Source organism: Eumetopias jubatus, unplaced genomic scaffold, assembly GCF_037043125.1.
Source record: "Eumetopias jubatus isolate StellerSeaLion01/CBP00866 unplaced genomic scaffold, mEumJub1_p1.0 scaffold_1, whole genome shotgun sequence".
Classification (NCBI taxonomy): domain Eukaryota; kingdom Metazoa; phylum Chordata; class Mammalia; order Carnivora; family Otariidae; genus Eumetopias; species Eumetopias jubatus.
The window spans coordinates 92,581,774-92,605,449 of NW_028274807.1; the positions used below are offsets into that span (position 1 = coordinate 92,581,774).

The 23,676-nt window shown below is 39.5% G+C and overlaps 1 protein-coding gene across 4 annotated transcripts in view; it reads left to right on the top strand.

The window, feature by feature from the left end:
* The window catches only part of PLD1 (phospholipase D1), a 199,727-nt gene that overhangs the window by 76,867 nt on the left and 99,184 nt on the right, over positions 1-23,676 (top strand). For 3 of the 4 annotated variants that reach the window (XM_028100903.2, XM_028100906.2, XM_028100904.2), the window contains exons 4-11: positions 31-176; positions 392-497; positions 1,731-1,796; positions 9,927-9,985; positions 11,307-11,399; positions 20,138-20,290; positions 21,362-21,511; positions 22,201-22,284. In XM_028100903.2, the coding sequence (XP_027956704.1) occupies positions 31-176; positions 392-497; positions 1,731-1,796; positions 9,927-9,985; positions 11,307-11,399; positions 20,138-20,290; positions 21,362-21,511; positions 22,201-22,284 (857 nt within the window). The remainder of the gene's footprint in view (positions 1-30; positions 177-391; positions 498-1,730; positions 1,797-9,926; positions 9,986-11,306; positions 11,400-20,137; positions 20,291-21,361; positions 21,512-22,200; positions 22,285-23,676) is intronic. The other variant, XM_028100907.2, reaches the window with a different exon arrangement.

Here is a 23,676-nt window from a genome sequence, read left to right on the forward strand (position 1 = left end):
AATAGCAATCATTTTTCTTGATCACTGTAGGTACCAAGTATCAATCTTTACACTATTGAATTAACACATGGGGAATTTAAGTGGCAAGTTAAGAGGAAATTCAAGCACTTTCAAGAATTTCACAGAGAGCTGCTCAAGTACAAAGCTTTTATCCGAATCCCCATTCCCACCAGAAGGTAACTGTTTCAGAATTAATTATAAAGTTATCCCAGTATACAAGTTGGGTGGAAAGAGTATTTTATCAGTGTTATGGGTTAACGTGTCCATTGTCAGTGGATATTTTCTATTAAATAGGCTTTTCTAAAAATAAGCCATTTTATGAAAGATATTACAAGAGTAATATTATTCAAAGAATAATGTAACAAATGTTTCCATTGCGTGGGTGTCTTAGGCACACGTTTAGAAGACAGAATGTCAAAGAAGAGCCTCGAGAGATGCCAAGTTTTCCCCGTTCATCTGAAAACATGATCAGAGAAGAACAATTCTTTGGTAGAAGGGTAAGTCCTTCCAGTCTTCTGCTGTTCGGAATATAATTTTGCAGTTCTGTAGAAACATGGCGGCTCCTGAGGGGGGCCTAGGTGCAACTGTTCTCACCCCGTGATCCCTCACCCAGGCTGGCTTCTGTGGAACTTGTCGAGCAGCCCTTCCTCCCCAAGCCATTCTGACCTGGGGAGGTTGTATTTCCCATGAGAGGAGGAGTGTTTTATGAAGAAGCTGTCCTCCCAGCCGAAGCCTCTTTGGGCTTGTTGTAAATCAAGATTGAGCTCATCATTGAGGGTTTTGAGATCTACCCTTTTAAAACCATATATTTCCATCTGTGTGTTCCAGGCTTTGTAGTAGCTTGTCCTAAATATATGTGAAGTCTCATTCCCGAGCCATTAGGGTCAGAGAGGGGTAGGACAGAAGCCCCAGGCGCAGGTGCTCCACCTCAGTGATATGGTGCCACACAGGGTGGGAGATTGTTTTTCCGCTAGAAAATTAACAAGTAAATGTCAGTTCTGTTTTGTAATCTGAAACTTTTATGTTCTGAAAGGGATATTTGATTTCTCCTTTGTATAGTTGTCATCTTGTTTAAAATCTTTTTAGGGATCTAGAATAAATATTTTCCAAGATAACTGGATATATAAAACTCTACAGCTTGGGGTTTCTGTCTGCACTTTTATGAATGCAGTTGAAAATGAGAAGCTGTGGCTTTAACAGCACTTCTACACATCATCATAGTCGATATGATTGACATTACCCTCCCACATTTGAACATACTTGAAATCAGGGTACAACTTATCTAGAAAGTCTCTCTCTCTCTCCTTTTTTTAACCTCTCCCCCCCTTTTTTTTTTTACCCTGAACAGCTGTTAAAAAAAACTATAATATATCCACCAGTAAATTCAGTGTTAGAATTAAGGAAATTCAGGTTTTTGATAAAGTCAACAAATGCCTTAAGACCATCTACAATGGGTAAATCCTGTGCTAGTAACTATGAAAGATTAAAGGAATATACAGCTTGGGTCTTGTCAGCAGTTTATAAAAGACCTAAACATAGGAGAAGTTAAGTTGAGAAGCAATCTGAATAATGGTTCAGGGGAACTATGGAAATAACTCCTTAATGCTATTCAAGATTCTTTGTCCAGTGATAATATGAATAAATAATTGAATAAGTTTGCAGAAATTAAAATGGGATAATGATCACATCACTGTCACTGTTATCTCTCATCTAATGTATTTGTGTTACAGAAACAACTGGAAGATTATTTGACAAGGCTACTAAAAATGCCCATGTATAGAAACTACCATGCGACAGTAAGTGCTGTTCAGTGACTTCAATTTTGAAATGCTTTGTAAAATCATAAATTGTCAGCTAAACGGCTCATTTTATTAACACAAGTGCTTTTATCCACTTCTGCAGTATTCCTGAAGTTAGAATTAATGAAATGAATGCCAAATTGATTTGATGGCAGTAATGTAGTTCATGGTGATGCTATTTAAAAAATATCAACTGTAAATTAATGTGTCCAGAACAGTAGATTTAGACGAACTTGGAACACTGCTCCAGGCTAGGTTATCTAGAAATCAACATTCTTTTCTCCTCGGGCTTCCACAATAATGCCTGAAAGTACTTCTAACCCTGAAGAGAAAACATTTGAACAGGTAGTCATGAAAACAGCTGAGCAGAGTTGAATACCCAAAGCTTATATAGAGAGAGTGTCCTGCTTGGTTGGCCATCTGATTGGTCTGTGATGCTTATAATAAGGCCTCTCTTTTCATGTGAAAGTGAGAAGCATGGGAAAAGCGAGGGGGCGAAAAAACTCCCGGGGGAATAAAAGAAAAGAGGTGGTGGGGCTTAGAAGCAGCTAAGGGGTACACAGCTGGTGAGCAGGAGGGAGTGGACTTTTATAGAAGTTCTCAGAAAACAGTAACGTCAGTCCCCTTAGAGGCCTTGAACGGGTGTTTTTAAAGGGTTAAACTTCAACTATCCAAAGGTCTAGATAACTGAGACTGTACTGGGTTATTGTATTTCTGCATCTGTGCACGTATAAACTGTACCGCTGTGGGGTTGAATGTATGTATATGGTATATGTGCAGAAATTAAGAGTAGGCAGTCATGGCCTAGTAGATGTGGCCTCTAGTTTAGAGAATGGCATTACTTAATACTTAAAGAGAAAGAGGGAAGGGGCACCTGGGGAGCTCAGTCAGTTAAGCATCTGACTCTTGGTTTCTGCTCAGGTCATGATCTCAGGGTCCCGTGATCGAGCCCCACATGGGGCTCCGCGCTCAGCGCAGAGTCTGCTTGAGATTCTTTCCCCTTCCCTCTCCCTCCCCCTCTGCTCCTTTCCCGCCCCACATGCATGTGCTCACGTGCGCTCTCTCTCTCTCTCTCTCAAATAAATACATAAATAAAATCTTAGAAAAGAATGAAGGAAGCCCTCTGTGTATTTAGGAGAGGAAGCAAGAGCACCTTGACTCTTTGGAGTTTTCTGGTGACTCACTGCACTCTTGCTACCTGCCAGGGTGTTATTTGGAGGCTGGACAAGCATCCAGCCGGTCCTGTGGTCCCCACACACAAATGATCCGGGGCTGAGCCCATGGTCCAGTTTCTGCGGCAGTTTGCTCTGTTCCGTTTGATGGACTTGAAGGAGCAGATGTGGTTTCATAATCCTGGAGGTGTTTTCCCAGGGAAACCAGCAACTTGGGTCCAACCAGAGATCTCAAGAGAAGGATGATGGGAGGAATTTCTTCCCTTCTAGGCCTCAGGAACACGCATCTTTGAAAGAGTGTAACGAGTAAGGATGTTACTGCTATTATTTCCAATTATATAACTCCTATTGCTACGGCTAAAAATGCTGCTTCCTGTTGTGTTCTCTGAAGTGAAATGTGCTGTTTTCTTTAATAGAGAATTATTTAAATGTGTACTAGTACCAATATGCAATGATTTACCATTTGTTTTACTCTTCTTTTTTTTTATAAGATTTTTATTTATTTATTTGAGAGAGAGAGAGAGAGAGAACAGAGGGAGAGTAGGAGGGAGAAGCAGACTCCCGCCGAGCAGGAAGCCCGACGTGGGGCTCGATCCCAGGACCCTGCGATCATGACCCGAGCCAAAAGCAGCCTCTCAACACACTGAGCCACCCAGCAGCCCCCCATTTGTTTTACTCTTCTGCCTGCCTGTGACTTTACCGGTGCTATTTTTTTTTGGCTTTAGAACAGTAATTGCTGAGTTTAGTCTTCTCTTTCTACGTATAGTACTACATTTGGGTTCTAATGTTGATTAAAGAATGTGTACATTTTCTTTAATGTTTGTTTTAATTTATTTTCCAATCATAAAAATCTTTCCAGTAGAGCCATATTGTATCTAGAAATTCTAGAATGTCTTCTAAACATTTCCTCTGAAAGGGAAAATGTGGTTACTGCTGACCCACTTATATGTTCCTCCACATTTTTGATGGCAACTTATTTACCCCAAGAATGGAATTCTCCAGAATGATTCAGACATAAGATACAATTTGATCTGTCTTAATTTTCTAACATTATTGAACTTTCACATAATGTAATCTGGTCTAGAGACTAGATTTACAGGCTTTTGCCTCATATTTGTGAAATTAGATTGGCATCTTTGTGTCTCCTTTGATAATTGTGAGAAATATTGAAACTCCAGTCTGTGAAATCATAGTAAAAGTTATTTTTATACAATCACATATAATTAATTTATATTTTTATAAGTGTAAAACAAGCCTGTTAGAAGTTAATTTGGGTCTTTACAGCAGAGATCATGGATCATAGGTCAAGAGATCAGATAGGATCATGTCTCTAATTTCCATAGAATTTCAATGAAACCAGACATGAACAGCTTTTCTTATTTTCCTATAGTCATTGGTTAGGTTGGTATTTAGATCAGGAATTTTTTTCTCCAAGAGAATGACTTTTTAATTCCTTTTCTCCTCCTTGAGGTTCTGAAAAACACGTCTTTGTGTTTTAGTGGATTTAACATCAGATAATTCCCTCAGGGATTATTGGTAATTCATTCTATTTTCTTTACTCATTTGTAAAATAGGGATAAATGGCTTTGCACTCTCCTCAAGGCATAAATATGTTTTTTAAAAAAAGGGATATGTTTACTGAATTGTAACATACAAAATCTCAAACAGAATTCATTTTATATTCTAAATTGTATTAGTGCTAGCTCTAGTACTGAACCCACTCACTGAGCATTTTAATTAGCAACTGGAAAATGCTTAGCTTGCAGGGAATTTAAAGGAAGAGTCATTAGGAACAGTCATTGCACTTTTTTTTCCAGCTGAAGATTAAAATCTAGAAATGGAACAAAATGCATCATTTCCAGGAGAAGCATCCTAGGTTGATAAGAGTGTTGCTAACTTCCAGTAAAATCATTTGACTGTTGTAACTCAGATTCCTTACCTCCAAGAGGGTAATTTCAACCTAATCACCCTCTGGGAAGTAAGGAAATCAGAAGATAAGCATCCCACAGACTAATAATGAGTTCACCCATCCCTTGTTTTATAAGGTGAGTGAATTTAGTTTGAGGGGAGGAGTAGGTAAAGATGAATGAGGATGCACACAGTGTTTCCATGCCAACAAAGAAGAGCTGTACTGTTAAAAAGCTGCATCTGCAAAGTAAGGGAAGTCGTGTCATTCTCATGATTGAGTCTTAAGAGTTGGGAGAGTCCAGTCTCTCCGTTTCCTATATTGATGAGATGTCTTCTCTTTTCTCTGGGGCTGTGTTCACTGTCTGACCTGGAAGGCAGGCTTTCCTGGAATAGGTGAGCCAACCTCCTACCTACCTCCACCCTCCCCCCCCAAAGGGCACTGCCCAACCCAATGCCCTTGTCTCCCTCGCTTCTGAGAATTTCCCCCTTGGGCACTTGCTTGGGAATTTTGCTACCTCAGGCATAAAGGGAGCCTCTGAACACCCCCCTTCCCTTCCAGTACAGAGATGAGGTAGAGGAACAGCGTATGCATGATTGCCAGGTAATTTCCAGGGTTTGTTACCTCTTGGGCTAATTGCTTGTCCCTTGTCATTGGAACTTTACTTCCTTCTTTGCCTAACATTTCTTTGTACTTTGCACAAGTTCCTTTGGAAAAAAAATATATTGATTAATACATTATTCAAGAGATCAATAAACCCTGTGGAGTATTTGTCCAGCTAAATTGATCATTAAATTCATGTTCTTGAGACTCACCTGGGCAAATAGAGAATAGAATTGTTATCATCACTAAGGATGCACTGAGAAGTCTGGACAACACAATCTTTGTTCAATTTCACATTGTGTTATTTGGGTTTGCTTCTAAATTGACCTTGCCACATTTACTTTTAATTTGATAAATCTGTATTAGAGCATATATTGCCAGATTTTTTTTTTTTTTTTTTTTTGGTCCTATAACAGGGCTAGTTGTTTCTTGAAATCTCTCCCTAGTCAAACTAAAGTGATTAGGATAATTTTAAATTTTATACTGGTGCACAACTTTAGATTTTCTGCATTACCAATGTATTTTTTGTTTAGATGAAATTTTTTACCCTTAGCAATTTTACTATGATATTCTGAAGTTATGGTTTCTGAATTATTTCAAAGAATACTTCTGCTGTCAACTCAATAAGAGCCATATGAATAAGAAACTATCCAGGTATTAGATAAATGGTTTCCTTGATTTTTGCTTTTCATTTCCTGTTCTTCCTTTTAACTGTTCGGTAGCTTTGCATATAGATTAGTTACACCTTTGTGGTAGTTTCTTCCAGGGTAAACTAGGATTGATGTTTTCTCTCTGCTCCCTAGAGATAAAATGAGAAGTTATGGCTTAGGGTTTTAAAACATTTTGGATTCTGTTCTCAGAGTCTGCAGTGTCACTTCTAATAACTTAGGCGTTACTGTATTTTCCAATTAGAAGCATTTCCACAAATCAGATTTAAAAAATATGGTACTTATACAAGAAATGAAATGTAAAGACTTTATAAAATCTTTATAAAAATTTAATGTGAGGATATGTTTGATTTGGGGTTTTTAAGTCTTTCTGAAATTTTTTCTAAAGATTTTCTTTATTTGAGAGCGAGTAAGCGAGAGAGTGAGAGAGAGAGAGGAAGAGAGAGACAAAAAACACGAACAGGGGAGGGGCAGAGGGAGAGGGAGAAGCAGACTCCCTGCTGAGCAGGGAGCCTGATGTGGGGCTTGATCCCAGGACCCCCCGGGTTCATGACCCGAGCTAAAGGCAGACGCTTAATGGACTGAACCACCCAGGCGCCCCAAGTCTTTCTAAATTTAATTTTTAATTTTTTAATTTTAATTTTATTTTTTTTACTGTGTTCAGTGAGTCAGCATACAGTACATCATAAGTTTTTGTTGTAGTGTTCAGCAGTTCATTAGTTGCATATAACACCCAGTGCTCATCACAACATGTGCCCTCCTTAATACCCATCACCCGGTCACCCCATCCCCCTACCCCCTCTCTTCTATAACCCTCAGTTTGTTTCCCGGAGTCCAGAGTCTCTCATGATTTGTCTCCTTCTCTGATTTCTTTCCATTCAGTTTTCCCTCCCTTCCCCTGTGGTCCTCTGCTCTGTTCCTTATGTTCCACATATGAGTGAAACCATATGATAATTGTCTTTCTCTGCTTGACTTATTTCACTTAGCATAATCCCCTCCAGTTCCATCCATGTTGATGCAAATGGTGGGTGTTCATCCTTTCTGACGGCTGAGTAATATTCCATTGTATATATGGACCGCATCTTCTTTATCCATTTGTCTGTTGATGGGCATCTCAGCTCCTTCCACAGTTTGGCTATTGTGGACATTGCTGCTATGAACATTGGGGTGCATGTGTCCCTTCTTTTCACCTACATCTGTATCTTTGGAGTAAATACCTAGTAGTGCAATTACGGGGTCGTAGGAAAACAGTATGGAGGTTCCTCAACACGTTAAAAATAAGTCCTTCTGAATTTTAAATACTTCCTCAAATAACCCTAAGAAAGAAATGGAAACATTTAATTGGGTAAGGACTGACAGCAGTGAGAGATTTATAATTTTTTGCTCACAAGGCTAATACTAGATTATTTCCAATCACATACACAAAACTTTAAAGGAAAACTGTTAGGTTTCATTTTATTAATCCCATTTTTAACCCTAGATCAAATGCCATTTCTTCTTAGGCGTCACATCAGCTTGGGAACCTTCCCTCTGTAACTACTTTGACATGTCATTGTTGTGGTTCTGCCCACAGAACTTTGTTGATGTGGAGTATTTTCCGTGTCTGGTCTCTCCTGTGCTTCCTGATGCCAGGAGCATATCTTCTTGATTTTGAATTTTCTGTTGATGCTGTTATTGACATGGTGTACAACCATTGGTAGATCTGGGCTTACTGTGCCTACTTTTAAAGAAAATTCTGTAATTTGGGAGCAGAATAATGTCTAACTCTAGCTGTTTCAAGTAACACATGAGGTAAAACTCCTGCATATGCTGAGAATTATGTAATGTCCATTGGTTTTCCCCTTTGTGCTTTCATGTTTTCATCTAACACTCATGGTGAATGATTTACTGCTTTTGCAGCTTTGTTTTGAGGATACTGTCTGGTCTGACCTAATTCTGAATCCCTTGCTAATTACATTATCTTGGACAATTTTTTTAAAAAGATTTATTTATTTATTTTAGAGAAAAAGTGCACGTGGGGGTGGAGGGGGCAGAGGGAGAGGGAGAGAGAGTCTTAAGCAAACTCTGTGCTGAGTGTGGAGCCCGACTTGGGGCTGGATCTCACGACCCTGAGATCACGACCTGAGCTGAAACCAAGAGTTAGATGCTTAACTGACTGTGGCACCCAGGTGCCTCTATCTTGGACGATTTATTTAACTTCTCTACACCAGGGGTTGGTAAACTATGGCCCATGGACCAATCGAGCCCACTGCCTATTTTTCTATGGTCCATGAGCTAAGAATAGCTTTTACATTCTTAAATGTTTGAAAAAGTCTTAAAAAATAATAATATTTCATGACATAAAAATTATGTTGAATTTGTATTTTAGTATGCATAAATTAAGTTTTAATGGAATATAGCCATGCTTGTTCATTTATGTATTGTCCAAGGCTGCTTTTATGCTATAATAGTAAAAGTATGCAATTCACAAAGCCTAAAATTTTTTTTTAAAGATTTTATTTATTTATTTGACAGAGAGAGAGAAATAGCAAGAGCAGGAACACAAGCGGGGGAGTGGGAGAGGGAGAAGCAGGCTTCCCACTGAGCAGGGAGCCCGATGTGGGGCTCGATCCCAGGACCCTGGGATCATGACCTGAGCCGAAGCCAGACACTTAATGACTGAGCCACCCAGGCGCCCCCAAAGCCTAAAATTTTTATGTCTGACTCTTTGCAGAGAAAGTTTCCTTATTTCTGCTCTAAGCCTCGTTTCCTCTTCTGTACAATGAGAAAAATAGCACCTATTTTAGAGAGATTTGAGATAATGTGTGAAAAATGCTTATTAGTACAGGGCCAACAGATAGATATTAAGCACTTAGTAAATGTTAGCTGTTGATGTCATCATAATATTTGTAGTTTTTATCTTCCCTTAATTTGTATGGTATGGGTGGGCCTGAAATTCTCTTCCTTTTCTACTCACTAAAAATAGAATTATTTTTATATTATTATGTAAAATGATTTTATTTCTTTTTTTTAGAGTGTGGGGTCGGAGGGAGGGTCAGAGGGAGAGTCAGAGGGAGAAGGAGAGAGAGAGTCTCGAGCAGACTCCCCACTGAGCATGAGCCTGATTCGGGGCTTGATCTCACAACCCTGAGATCATAACCTGAGGCAAAATCAAAGAGTCGGACAGCCAACCAACTGAGCTACCCAGGTGCCCCTGATTTTATTTCATTTGTATGAAAATATTCTGGTATTCCTGATGTTCAGAGATCTCCCCAAACTCCCTTCAACCCACTCTACCATTTAATTTTACATTACTCTCTTATCTTACTCATTGTAGCCCAACTGTCCATCCAATGCCCTTTTTACACCTTCCCTGTCCTCTCTCCCCCTTCATCTTCCATTTCCACATGACAAGTCTAGTCCACCTTCTAGAACCGGGCACCAAAATCACTGCCTTCACACAACACTATTTGTGCGTACACTATGCCACACAATCCTCCTTCCCCAACAACAAAAACACAGAAGAATTTTGGGAGTAAAACCTCTCTTTGTGACTTTCTTGAGCATTCATTCTCTACATTTGAGAGCGCAAATCACTTTCTTGGTTGTGTCTTAATTATGTATACACTTCTAATCTCTTCTTTCAGAGCAATGCCATTGTTTTGATCTGTGTAGTCCCCCAGATTGTGTTGACACGTAGCGGTATCTAATGCCTGTTTTTTTCTTTTTCTTTCAAATGTCTAAATTTATCTTTTTTCTTTCTGTGTTTCTAAAGTATGGATTTTTGGCCTCTTTTCAGACAGAGTTCCTTGGCATAAGCCAGCTGTCTTTCATCCATGATTTGGGACCAAAGGGCATGTAAGTTCCAGTGTTGCATGTTAAAGAGAAGTGTGAAAGTTGATAAGCATCACCGTTTGATTTACCAGCATGCCGTGGTGACAGAGCTTACCTGACTTTACTGCCTGTTCCTTTTATTCCCAACAGAGTCAGAGCCACTTGGGGAATCTGTTTACACACGGTGCTACCTTGCTCTATTGAACAAGGGTAGCAACTGCCTCACCCTCTTTCTTTATGTGCTTACAGCACAGATTTCCTCTGGCCCAACATTAGGAATGTTTAATACAGGTAGCAAATATGGTATGTGGGAGAAAGCATTAGAAATAACTATACTGTGTTGTATATTTGAAAGTCACTAAGAGAACCGCTCTTAACAGTTCTCATCACCAGAAAAAATTTATAACTACGTATGGTGATGGATGTTCACTAGACTTATTGGGGTGATCATTTTGCAATATATACAGATATCAAATTAATGTGTTATACACCTGAAACTAGTATATGTTGTGTGTCAATTATATCTCAGTTTAAAAAATCAAATATACCAGATCCCTTCTTTAAATAACTTATAAAAGTTAGCTGTTTATCACTCATTTTCACGATTAAAAATAACACTGTGTAAAATTTATGTTAGGTTACAAGTTGAAATTTACTTAATGATTATTTTCCTTCATAATGTGAGAGCATAATGTTATCAAGAGCTTAGCTTCTTTAGAGCTAAGAGCATCGTTAGTAGGGGTTTTAATTTTTTTCTTTTATTAAGCCATTAGTATTGTTATTTCTTGTCCTATCTTTCAAAATCAAGACATTTCTCTTTCCAAAGCTCTAATAGCTGTGGTCTGTTCCTTTGGTATGGCTTGGTCCTAGAAGTGTAGGTAAAAGGATGAGGAGTATTTAGGAACCTGTGGGCTCAGGTTTTCTGGTGATGAGAACTGTTAAGAGCGGTTCTCTTAGCGACTTTCAAATATTTGGGAACCAGTGGTCTCAACAGCAGCTGAAACGTCCCTGTGCAGGCCTTTGGCAATTGTGGGGTCTTTTTCAGCTTGTCACAATGACTGGAGGGCACAGTCAGCATATGGAGCCAGAAGCCAGACTGCTTAAGGTCCTGCAGTGTGTGCAAGAGAATTTTGCTGCCTCCAATCCGACCAGGTGCTTTTAGAGTTCAGCTGCTAGAGTATCCAGCCTAGTGAAGGTCACATTGAGCTATCTGAGGGTGAAGAAGGAAGGAGAGGAAAGTGATGTGCGAATGAAACAGTTTATTTAGTCCGAAGTCGTGAGGCTATATCAGCAAAGTGCGAGTTGGAAATTTGAAGATGCTGGGTTAACTTGATTTCTCTTTCAGAGAAGGTATGATAATGAAAAGATCTGGCGGACACAGAATACCAGGTTTGAATTGCTGTGGTCAGGGAAGAGCCTGCTACCGCTGGTCAAAAAGGTAGGTCTTAGGAGCTTTGTGTGTTTGTTTTAATAAACTGGATATTTGGGGAATTTTCACATACTAGTTTTCAGTTATGAATCGGTTATATATCCTTTGAAAGTCATGGCAGAGCAAACTTGAAACTATTTTAAGTTCCAGGTTTCAGCATCCATGTCAACATTCTAACTCAAACCTGGACTTGTAGGCAGAGTGTGCAAATTTTATTATATACATAAAAACCCGGTGGGCAATAGAACTCAAACTTTGGTCAGCCAAAGAACATATACAAATGGCCAATAAGTACAAGTAGATATCTCAACATCACTAGTCATAAGGGGAATACAACTCAAAACCATAGTGGGGTCCAACTTCACACCCACTAGGATGGCCATCATGAAAAAGATACACAATAGCAAGTGTTGTTGACAAGCATGTAGAGAAATTGGAACACTCCTACATTGCTGGTAGAAATGGAAAATGGTACAGCCACTCTAGAAAACAGTGCAGCAGTTCCTCAAAACATGAAGTGGGATTACCGGGCATATGGTAACTCTAGGTATTTACCCAAAAGAATTGAAAAAATGTGTCTGTATCAAAACTTGTAGAAGAATCTTCATAGCAGCATTATTCAGAATAGCCAAAAGATGTGAGCCACCCAGATGTCCATCACCTGATGAATGATTAAACAAAATGTGGTATATCTCTACAGTGGAATATTATTTGGCCATAAAAAAGAATGAAGATTAATGGATATGGGGTTTCTTTCTGCTTTGATGAAGATATATGGTTGTATAACTTTCTGAATATATTACAAATCACTGAACTATATACTTTAAAAGAATGAGTTTTACAGCATGTGAATAAAATGTTTAGAAATTTTTAATGAAAAAAAAGAATGAAGTGCTAATTCATGCTATATCCTGAATGAATCTCAAAAACATCATGCTAAGTGAAAAAAGCCAGTATTATAGGATTCCATTCATATGAAATGTCCAGAATAGATAAATCTATAGAGACAGAGTAGATGAGTGATCTCCGGGGGCTGGGAGGAAAGGAGAATGGGAAGTGACTGCTAATGGATATGGGGTTTCTTTTGGGTGGTGACAATATTCTGAATTAGATATTAGTGGTGATGGTACACAACTTTACAAATATACTAAACAACCACTGAACTGTATACTTAAAAAATAAACTAAAAAAAAAAGAAAAATTGGCCAGACTTCAGGGATGATAATTTTAAACTTACATTTGTGAGGATGTATATTGTGCTGGTGATATAGACAGAGAACTTTAATTCATATCCTGTGTCCTACGCAACCAAAGACTCCTGTGGATCAGTATTCTCATCTGATTCTTATTTGTGTCCTCAAAGCACTTATCACAGCGTTTTGAATATAAGAGACAATAGTTGTTTATTAATAATCCTTCATTGGGATTTTGGAAAAAATACTAAGAAGTATATATTTCCCCAACCTTGAAAAAGTTATATGAGCTCATGTGTACATATGAGATTGAGCTAAGTGTATATTAAAAATATATAAGCTCTGAACTAAGATTTACCTTTAAACATATTTAAGGTACACTACCAGCTAAAAACACCATTAAGTCAGGCTCTTATTATCTCAAAGGTTTTGAAAGGATGGAAGAAATTACAGGGAAAAGATGAAGAGATTAGAGGAAATTGAAAATTTCTGTGTTCCAGTAAAACAGTTTTACTAAAATAAAAAAGGAAGTAGTATACTAGAAAATATGTTTTCAAATAAACTTCTGTAACTTACATAAGCACACAGTAGGGCCCTGGTGCAGATTCCTCCTGAGCACCCCCCCCCCTGCCCCGCCCCGCATTGGCTTTAGCTAAGGTAGCTAGCTGTTGGGAGCCAGTCAGGAGGTTTCAAAAGGCAAACACTTGCGAGCCTTTGAGTGTAGACACTCTGGGCAATTAGGGTCCGCTTGCATGCATGCAGAGCGGACTGGAAGCGTTCACAGCCCCCAGGAGCAGTCCTTAGCCAAGAGCTGGCAGGCATCCTGCCCTGGCAGCCCTCTGGTGGGGTGATTCTGCCAGAAGCTCTGCACTGTCTCCAGAGTCCCAACTGCCCACAATAAAGGACATGTAAACACAACACATCCTCACTGGCTCCCTTCCTCCTCCTCCTCCTTCCCTGCCAGGGCTCCTAATAACTCCCTAATATGCCCCTTTATGAATGACTTTTACTTACCTCCTTGTCTCAGAGTAGACTTGTGGGCCAACCTACCTGAGCCATCGACTCAAGAAATGGAAGCCTTGGTCTGGTCCATGCAGTCATTTATTGAGTGCCTAATGTTTGCCAGATTGTGTGCTAGCTCCTGTAAAAACCAGACAAAGACTCTGCCCTCAGGCTTTACTAGAGGAGAAAGGAAGACAGTGACGAAGCTGACAAGCAGTGTGAATGGTGTCCGTGCAGCTGTGACCGGAAGGCAGTGGGATGGTGAGGGACTTGAACCGGGGCCGGGGCAGGGGGCGGTGGGTGACTTTAGCTCCTGGTGTCAGGAAACTGCTGTTGGAGTTAAAACCTCCATGAGAAGGGGCAGCCAGAAAAGATGGGGGCCAGACTTGGTTATATAAAATAACCTAGCTCCCTCGCATCTTAAACTTGGGATTAAATCAGGCTTCAACCAGGACAATCTAAAGAGATATGATCCTCCCTGGAATGAAACGTGTCATCGTTTTAAATTGTGTAGATCTTTCCACGAAGATTGAAGCTTTGGTTCCCCGTTAGTAGGTATTTCCTGAGTTACATTTGTGGGTGATAAAGTATCAGTACCAAATAAAATGAGAAGATACAGCTGACAAAATTAGTTTAGAAATTTTCTCATGGTAGAAGCTATTAGTATCTAAATAGGAGTCACTTTTAAGGATGACACATTTATAACGCTCTCTTTTTTATTTTTGTACCCATATAAAGCATTCTGATCACTTTCTCATTTATGCTACATTGACAAATCAAGATAAAGCAAATGGGGCAATTAAACTTTCAATCAAGTGTCATGATGACCTTGTCTCAGGGACAAGTAAAAGGAAAAAAAAAAGACAAACATGGCAAATATTTTTTTCCCACAATTTAAAACATCTGCTTAAACTGCCTATCTGTTGAGCAACTTCTCTGCATCGGGTGGTGGACTAGATAAGTTTCTTATCTCAAATAAGGTCTGAGGGGAAGGAGATACATAAATTTTAAGAAATAAATGTAGCATATATTTTGCTTAACTTTGAGCTATACCAAGAATTCTACAGACAGTGAACAAGCAGACAGATAGTTCCAGCGAAGTGTCATGAGGAAGCGAAACGTGCTGAAACGGTGGAGTGGGGGTGGGGCTGGCTTTTTAAGATTGAGTAGCCTGGGAAGGCCTCCCTGGGGAGGAGTGTCTTAGCAGAGAGATAATAAACAGGAAAGGACCGTCCCTGGGAGGATCTGGAAGAAGTCATTTCTAGGTAGCGGAATAGCACAGGTGGGAGCCCAGAGAACAACCTGGGCAAATCTGAGGAACAGCCAGACCTTGGGGGTGGGAGAGAACAGGAGGACGTGAGGCTGAGAAGACCAGCTCCGGTGGTGTGTCTGCATTTTAGTGCCATGGCAAGGAGTGGCCCCGGGCAGGAGGCATCTCATTCGAATGGACTATGATCTCACCTACTTGAGATTGAGAACAAGAGTGTTTGTAAAACTGCCTAGTTATTGGTGTGAGGAGTAGTGCTGAGCAATGTATGTGAATCATCTCCGTTATTTCGCACAAACACGGGTGAGCTGGGCATCGCTGTTGCCCTCATGTTATGGATGGAATGCTCAGGCTCAGTTACCCAAGTTCACACAGTCGGGTGGGTGGCTGAGCTGGAATCGGAGCCCAGGGAGGATGACTGGTCGTTAGGCGCTTACTCCCTGTGCAGCTAGTACTGACTCCCAGAAGACGGGTTGACCAATTCCTTTCTTGATGCATATCCTCTCCTTAAAGAAAAAAAAAATGCTGACAAAAGAGAGAAAGGAAAAAAATCAGAAGAGTTTTAATGAATGGCATAATTAAGAAGAGCTTTATATAAAGGCCAGGAGTCAATTTACCCTGGTATCTAATTACTATTAAAAAGAATTCATGACCAAAACAAAAATTATTATCTTTGGCATTCAGCTTTCAAAATCCAGCTACCATCCAGCTTGGGTGGCTCCGTCAGTTAAGCGTCTGACCGTTGATCTCAGCTCAGGTCTTGATCTCAGCTCAGGTCTTGATCTCAGGGTTGTGAGTTCAAGCCCCAAGCCTGGGTGGCTCAGTTGGTTGGGCGACTGCCTTCGGCTCAGGTCATGATCCTGGAGTCCCTGGATCGAGTCCCGCATCGGGCTCCCTGCTTGGCGGGGAGTCTGCTTCTCCCTCTGACCCTCCCCCCTCTCATGTGCTCTCTCTCTCTCATTCTCTCTGTCTCAAATAAATAAATAAAATCTTTAAAAAAAAAATCCAGCTGTTACTACTAAACTCTTCTGTATTTCCAGGCTGCCCCATCTTGGAGGGGCAAGGGAGGAATGCATATGGGGAGACCACATGAATGGCACCCCCAGTGCTGAGCAGTGCTCACCCCAGAGTACACCCAGCCATCCCCTTGCCATTGCTGAACAAGGCTGTTGATAGCCTATACAGAGCCTCTGTGCCAATTAGAGAAATGTACCCATTTCTGCAGGATGACACAGCCAACGTCACAGCCCCCTGCACAAGATGTCCTGGGGTAGGGCCTGTCTGCACAATGGTACCTTGTGGCCTGTCCCTAAGGCCATGTTTTGCAGTCTTTGTCCTGGTGGTTGTGCCGCCAGCCTCTGCTCTCAGAAACATTTCTGAGACTTGTTCTGTAATGCCAGTCCTGGGAGCTGGTACACCTGGATAGGGGTTGCCCCACCGTCATCCCGCACCGGGATCCCCGGTGTGGCACTCTGGTGAGAGCTGGCTCTGCTGCCATTGGGGTGTGCTTGACTTCGAGGCACACGTTCACGAGTCTGCTATGTTTGACATTCTTCTCAGATTGGCAAGCCCGACAGCTGTGGTTTTCAAAGCCTCTGGCTCCTTCCCAGCCAGCAGGATAGCATGGCAGCGCTCTGGGCCTGTGCCATGCTGCGTGCCTGCTGACTTGTCCCGCAGGTGCAGCCGGGGGAAGGGACTGCGGCTAAAGAAGGAACTTGAGCAGACATGTGATCCATCCCACGCTCTTTTATCCTGACCTGAGGTTTATCGATAGACAGCTTCTTGTCTGCACTCATAACTCAGGCCCTCTGAACCGCTGAGTCCTCGTTTATATCATGGCTTGGGCATTTACACTGAGCAGTGTTAGGAGAATTCTTACAAAATGCAGAATTCCTGCATTTGCTGACAGTTACTGACAGTGTTATCCATTATACTACTCAGTTGCCTGCTTTTAGGTCCCCAATGAGAAACTTCCTTTGGAGTTTAATTTTTGGGGGGGAATACCTTTTTATTTCTGTAATTTATTCACTGGGTAAGAAAAACCAGGAATCTCAGACGCGCAATGGCAGGCCATAATTATGTTAATGTTGTGGTTCGGTATTTGCTTTCTGTGACCTTAATGTTTTTCCTTTTGTTAACCATGTCACATGTAGGTCCTTCACTGTTAGTTATCCTAAATCCATCCCATCCCCTTTTGTTCGGAAGAAGCCAGCCCATATGTTAAGAAACAAATGAGTGAAATGAAACTAGGTGGAAACCAACATAGATTTGTGTGTGTTAAATCCTGAACTCTAAAGCCACTAAATCGTAATGTGGTTAGCAATTTCAGTAACAATTTATTATAGATTTTTTTTTTTAGATGCTGACTTCCCATGTCACATTTACAATATTACTTATGTTCAGGTGTTCTGGCCGTTCCTGTTCTATAATGTGCTTTACTTTGTCTGATATTTGATACAGTATGCCCACTGTTATTTATTGTTATGGACTGACTTATTTGATTACTACACAACCGTAAGTAAATGTGATTATATGGTGTTATAGACAGCATGACACAGTTGCCATTTGCATTCATTTTAAAACAATCCCATATGGTCTTGCCCTTCTCACTGTCATTGTTCTGCCTGTCCTCTACATCCTTACTCAAATGTCATCCGAGCATGGGCATCACCCATGAACTTGTTAGCAATGCAAAATCTCAGGCCCTGCCACAGACCTACTGAATCAGAATCTGCATTTTATTTTTATTTTATTTTATTACTGTTATTTTTCATTGAAGTATAGTTGGCATATATTAGTTTCAGATGTACACCATTGTAATTCAACATTCATATACATCATCGAATGCTCACGATGATACATATAGTTACCATCTGTCACCATGCTAAGTTATTAAAATATCATTGACTATATTCCGTGTGCTGGACTTTGCATCCGTCTGACTTACTATTTTACAACTGGAAATTTGTACCTCTTAATCTCTTTCATCTTGTTTGCCCGTCCTTCCACCCATCCCTGCTCTGGTAACCAATAATTTGTTGCCTGTATTTATGAGTCTAGTTCTGTTTTGCTTTGTTTGGTTGGTTGGTTTTTGTTTTTAGATTCCACATATAAGTGAAATCATATGGCATTTGTCTTTTCCTGTTTGACGTCTGTCGCTTAGCATCATGCCCTCTCTAGGTCCATCCGTGTTCTTGCAAATGGCAAGATCTTTTTTTAATGGCTAATATACCACCACATTTTCTTTATCCATTAATCAATAAGTTACTTCCATATCTCAGCTATTGTAAATAATGTTGCAGTAAATGTAGGGGTGCATACATCTTTTTGAGTTAATGTTTTTGTTTTCTTCAGGTAAATATTCCAAAAGGGGAAATGCTGGATCATTTGGTATTTCTATTTTTATTTTTTGGAGGAACCTCCATACTGTTGTCCATAGTGGCTGTACCAATTTACATTCCCATCAGAGGGCACCAGGGTTCCCTTTCCTCCACATCCTCACCAACACTTGTTATTTCTTGTCCTTTTGATACTGCACTGAATCTGCATTTCAACAGGGTACCCATGTGAGGCATATTCACAGTAAAGTATAAGAAGAGTTGTTCTGTATTATTGTAATAGCTTGCTAACCTGCCACATTACATCCCTCTTTATCCTTCATACCTTTCTTTCTAGAACACAATTACAATGATATTCTCATCCCCTTCCTTGCCAGGGCATGAGGATTCTCTTATTTAATAAGCATCCTGGTGTTTTTGTTAAAAACACAGATTGTCAGGCCTTTTTAATGGATCCGTGGTGGGGCCTGGGAAACTATTATTTTGTTAACAAGCATCTCAAGAGCTTCTGATGGCAAAGCAAGTTTAGGAAACCCTGGTCCCATGCTATGAAATCAGCCTCCTGAGCATAGCCTTTAGATCCTCCTCAGTGTGGCCTTTGCCCATTTTCCCCACGCGATACTCATTTGCCCATTTTTCCTAACTATATTCCCTGAGACTCTGGCCTCACCAGACTTTCTCCCAACACATGCAGCATTTCCACACCTCTGTGCCTTTGCCTATTCTTCCCTCCTTGTGTACGCCTTGGCCACCCTGCTTTGGATTTTAGTTGATTGATAGGATCCTTTCTGGCCTTGCTCAGATACCACCTCTTTGGGACAGTGCCTCTACCTCTTTCTCTTAATCAGAACTAAGGACTCCCCCCTCCTTATACCCATTACCTTTATAGTTTCTAGTATCTTCTTTGTGCCCCACTAGTCTAAAAAGCAACTTGGAGAACATGTCTCATTTACCTCTGTGCTGTTTCTTTAAAAAAAAAAAAAAGATTTTATTTATTTATTTGACACACAGAGAGAGAGAGAGAGAGAGAGAGAGAGAGAGAGAGCATAAGCAGGGGGAGTGGCAGGCAGAGGCAGAGGGAGAAGCAGGCTCCCCACAGAGCAGGGGGAGCTCGATGTGGACTTGATCCCAGGACCCCAGGATCATGACCTGAGCTGAAGGCAGTCGCTTAACCAACTGAGCCACCCAGGTGCCCCCTCTGTGCTGTTCCTACCTGTTGAATACTTACAAGCTTCTGAGAGATCATGTCCTATTGAGCATCATTTATTAATAATCCTTAAAACCACAAGTAATTTGAAAAGTAAATTGAAAAACAGAATATGTGGAGTATTAGATGCTTACTGTTTTTTTTTTTTTTTTAAGATTTTATTTATTTATTTGACAGAGAGATGGAGCACAAGCAGGGGGAGTGGGAGAGGGAGAATCAGGGAGCCCGATGCGGGGCTCGATCCCAGGACCCCCGGATCGTGACCTGAGCCAAAGGCAGACGCTTACTGACTGAGCCACCCAGGCGCCCTACTGGGTTGTTTTAAAGGAGGATTTTTACTTCCCGAGAAACTTATTTGCCTCTTTTATGACAGTTTATTTTAGCAAACATTTTTCCAATGGATTTCCATTTTTCCAACGGCTGAGGCTCCTGCTGTACATCCTGCAAGCGCTACGTGCCCATATCAGGGACATTCTTTCAGGCTTTGCCATTAGTGTGTAAAAAACTAATGAAATACTTTGAATTGCTTGGTGCCAGTTCTTCTTAGAAAAACATAATAGACTTCTTATTAGTTTTTTGTTATTGCTGTTGTTGTATAGTGATTTTTAAAAAACAAATCCCCTGTGTAAAAAATTAAAATATCTGCAGCCTGCTAGAGTGTTTACTTAACTTGTCATAACTTGTTCTTTTTGTTTCAATAATCCAATGCAACTCTAAAAATATTTATTACCTTCTTACAGGTGGTTGATAGTGAAAGATTCATTTTTACTATATATGAAACCAGACAGTGGTGCCATTGCCTTTGTCCTGCTAGTAGATAAAGAATTCAAAATTAAGGTGGGGAAGAAGGAGACAGAGACAAAATATGGGCTCCGAATTGATAATCTTTCAAGGTAGAAATTTCAAGTATTTTTAAAAGATTTCTCTCAAAAACAAAGTTTTTCTCCCAACCTTGAGTGAAGAAGGAAGTCAAATAATTTAAATGTTAGAAAATTGTTATTTAGAACTCCTCTTAATCAAAAATAATGAAACTACTTTTCTTTCTATATATTTTTAAGTATAAAATATCCAATGTGCAACAGTCAGAATAAATAATCTCATGTGTTGATTTATGCTCGTTTTAACAAAATGTATGCCTATTACAAAATTACTCAGTAATACCAATTTACCAAACAGATAAATTAAGGAATGATAGTTTCATATTTTTAAAAAATAAAATTTTGCTTTATAAATTGATATCCTTTAATTAACAGGAACACATAAACAGTGATTTGATTTACAAAAATTCTGTGTACACACAGATTTTAAGAAAGAAATCTTGAAAGGATACTCAAGTGTACATTTACTATAGATTTGATTAGCGAGTGTGTGTGTGTTAATAAATGTTTCTTTCTGGAAGATGGTAGTTATGTAATATGTGTATGTTTTTTCTCTGTATATACATTGGTTCTACAAAGTTCAGCCTCATGTATACAAATACACATTTTTTTCTTTTCACACATTGACTAATGTATATATTATAAATATATATATATATACTTATACAGACACACACACACACACACACCCTAATACACATTGGCATGTGTTGTGTGTGTGTGTATGTATTTGTATAAAAAGATGCTGAACTTCCTGATCTTCTCTGACAGTAGGAGGTTTAAGATTATCTCCCTCACAGCCTAGTACAGTTCTAATCATAGTAAGTAACTTTATGCATGTTAGCATGAATGAATGAGTAAATAACCTGAAAATTTATTTTTGCTATATTGAATATAGTTTTAAATCCTGCCTAAAATGTTCAGAAGTCTGCTTTTTTGATATAAATAAGATGCTCCTTGCTTAAAATTTTCAACCTATGTTTGCTGCAATACCAAAACAAAATGACGCATGTTTAATTGTTAAATATTTTTAAAGAGACTGAACACAGAGTGATCATTCTTTTCCACATTTGCTTTTCTTTGAAGGACACTTATTTTAAAATGCAACAGCTATAGGCATGCTCGGTGGTGGGGAGGGGCTATAGAAGAATTCATCCAGAAACACGGCACCAACTTTCTCAAAGACCATCGATTTGGGTCATATGCTGCTATCCAAGAGAATACTTTAGCTAAATGGTAAGATCGTTTTACTCTAAGACTATTTTTTATAGTCATAGTATCTAATATTATAGCAGGCCTAAGTTCATCTGGAATCAATTTTCAAAGCTGTGGAAACATTCTGCATTATACTCGACAAGAGCCTTTCTTTATAGGACTACCTGAGCATAGATTAGTTTTCCAATTTTTGTATTTAAGATTTTCACAGTGAGGATTCAATAGCTAGCTTTAGATCTTGAAGTTTGATTTTAGAAAACCTAACTTTTCCATTTTTTAAGGATGCAAATGGAATGTTTATTTAAGTTATTAGCTATAATTTAAGAATGAGAATTTACTTGCTAGGTATTTCTTTTAAATAAAATGCTTTGCATGTTTTCCTACCCACGGATTGGAAACTGGTCTGTTTTCAGTCTCAGACAAACAACGGTGTGAATTCAGCAGGATGAGAGAATTCATCTGACTCATGGGATGATGAGACCAGTTTGTTGTTCTCTCAGCGAATCCGGTCGCTTACTTCTGTCTCCTTACTATACTTCCTGCATAGCAGACGGAAGATGGGATTTTCAGTCCTTGGTCTTCAGTTATACAAAGTAAACTGGTGGCTTTGTAGAGACTCAGGCAGTGCTTTTATCTTTTTGCCATAAGATATGTTTCCTTTCTTTCTTTTCATAAAAAAAAAAAATTGAAACAAAAAACTTGTCTTCCAGGTACGTTAATGCCAAAGGGTATTTTGAAGATGTGGCAAATGCTATGGAGGAGGCGGAAGAAGAGATTTTTATCACAGACTGGTGGTTAGTATTTATCCATGGGGATTTTGGTTGGAGGTCTCTGCAATTAGACATGTAAAACAGTGTTGTGCTGTTCCAGAATCGTACATTATGAAAATCAGCAGTACCCATAGATGGTTTGGCCAAAGTCTCAACCAATTAAATATAATAGGCTTCAGTGAAAAGTCTTTTCAAAAAACTTGAACTCCAAATATATCCTTAAAATATTTAGATTAAACGATTTTGTTTTTGTCTGTCTTCCTCCCCCCTCCCTATTTCTTTTTCTTTCTTTCTTTCTTTTTCTTTCTTTCTTTCTTTCTTTCTTTCTCTTTCTTTCTTTCTTTCTTTCTTTTTCTTTTTCTTTCTTTCTTTCTTTCTTTCCTTTTCTTTCTTTCTTTCTTTCTTTCTTTCTTTCTTTCTTTCTCTCTCTCTCTCTCTCTCTTTCTTTTCTTTCTTTCTTTCTTTCTTTCTTTCTTTCTTTCTTTCTTTCTTTCTTTCTTTCTTTCTCCTTCTTTTCTTTCTTTCTTAGATGTTATGTATTTATTTATCAGAGGGAGAGAGCACACAAGCAGGGGGAGCTGCAGGCAGAGGGAGAAGCAGGCTCCCCGCTGAGCAAGGAGCCAATGTGGGGCTCAATCCCAGGACCCTGGGATCATGACCTGAGCCAAGGCAGACGCTTAACGACTGAGCCACCTAGGTGTCCCTATTTTTGTCTTTCCATTTGGAAATAGACACCCAAATATTCATCTTAATAAAGATTATTTTGCAATGCAAATACAGTTTTGGAAGTGATAGAAAATAATCTTCCTTGGGTGCCTTCTTCATTTGGTATTTTAGTCCCCAGGTCCAGAGACTATACTTCTGAGTTGTCCCTTTGAAGCTGGAATAGTTCCGTTTGTTACAGAATGACTAGGCCTGGTCAACCTTTTGGAAATATATCAGATTTCAACTTTTTGACCCCCTTTACAAATATCCATGAGAATTACAATGCTTATCAGAGCCACTGGAAATCTCATACTCAGAACTCACTTAGCTCTTGGGAAATTGTACTCTTGGAGTTGGTGTAGGCTTTAAAGTTTGACGTTAGTTCCAATTACCATCTGCCTGGACAGTTAAAACAAATTGCAGATGCCAAAATTGACTACAGTGGAAATGAACATGTCTAAAATGTGTTTTCCTTCTAAGAATGTAGTTGCTGAAATGCTCCTTATTTTTCCCTTTCTTGTTTCCTTTCAAATGCTATCTTACATGTAAACTTTGACAATATCATCATAATTTATTTCCTCCTGATTCTATATTTTGGGGAGAGGGGAGAGTAATTAGGAATATGAACTCATCCTCTTCTACTTTTTGCCTCAGTAATATGGAAGTCTGTAATTCTAGAGCATGCTTTCCCAACCTTGGCATTATTGACAT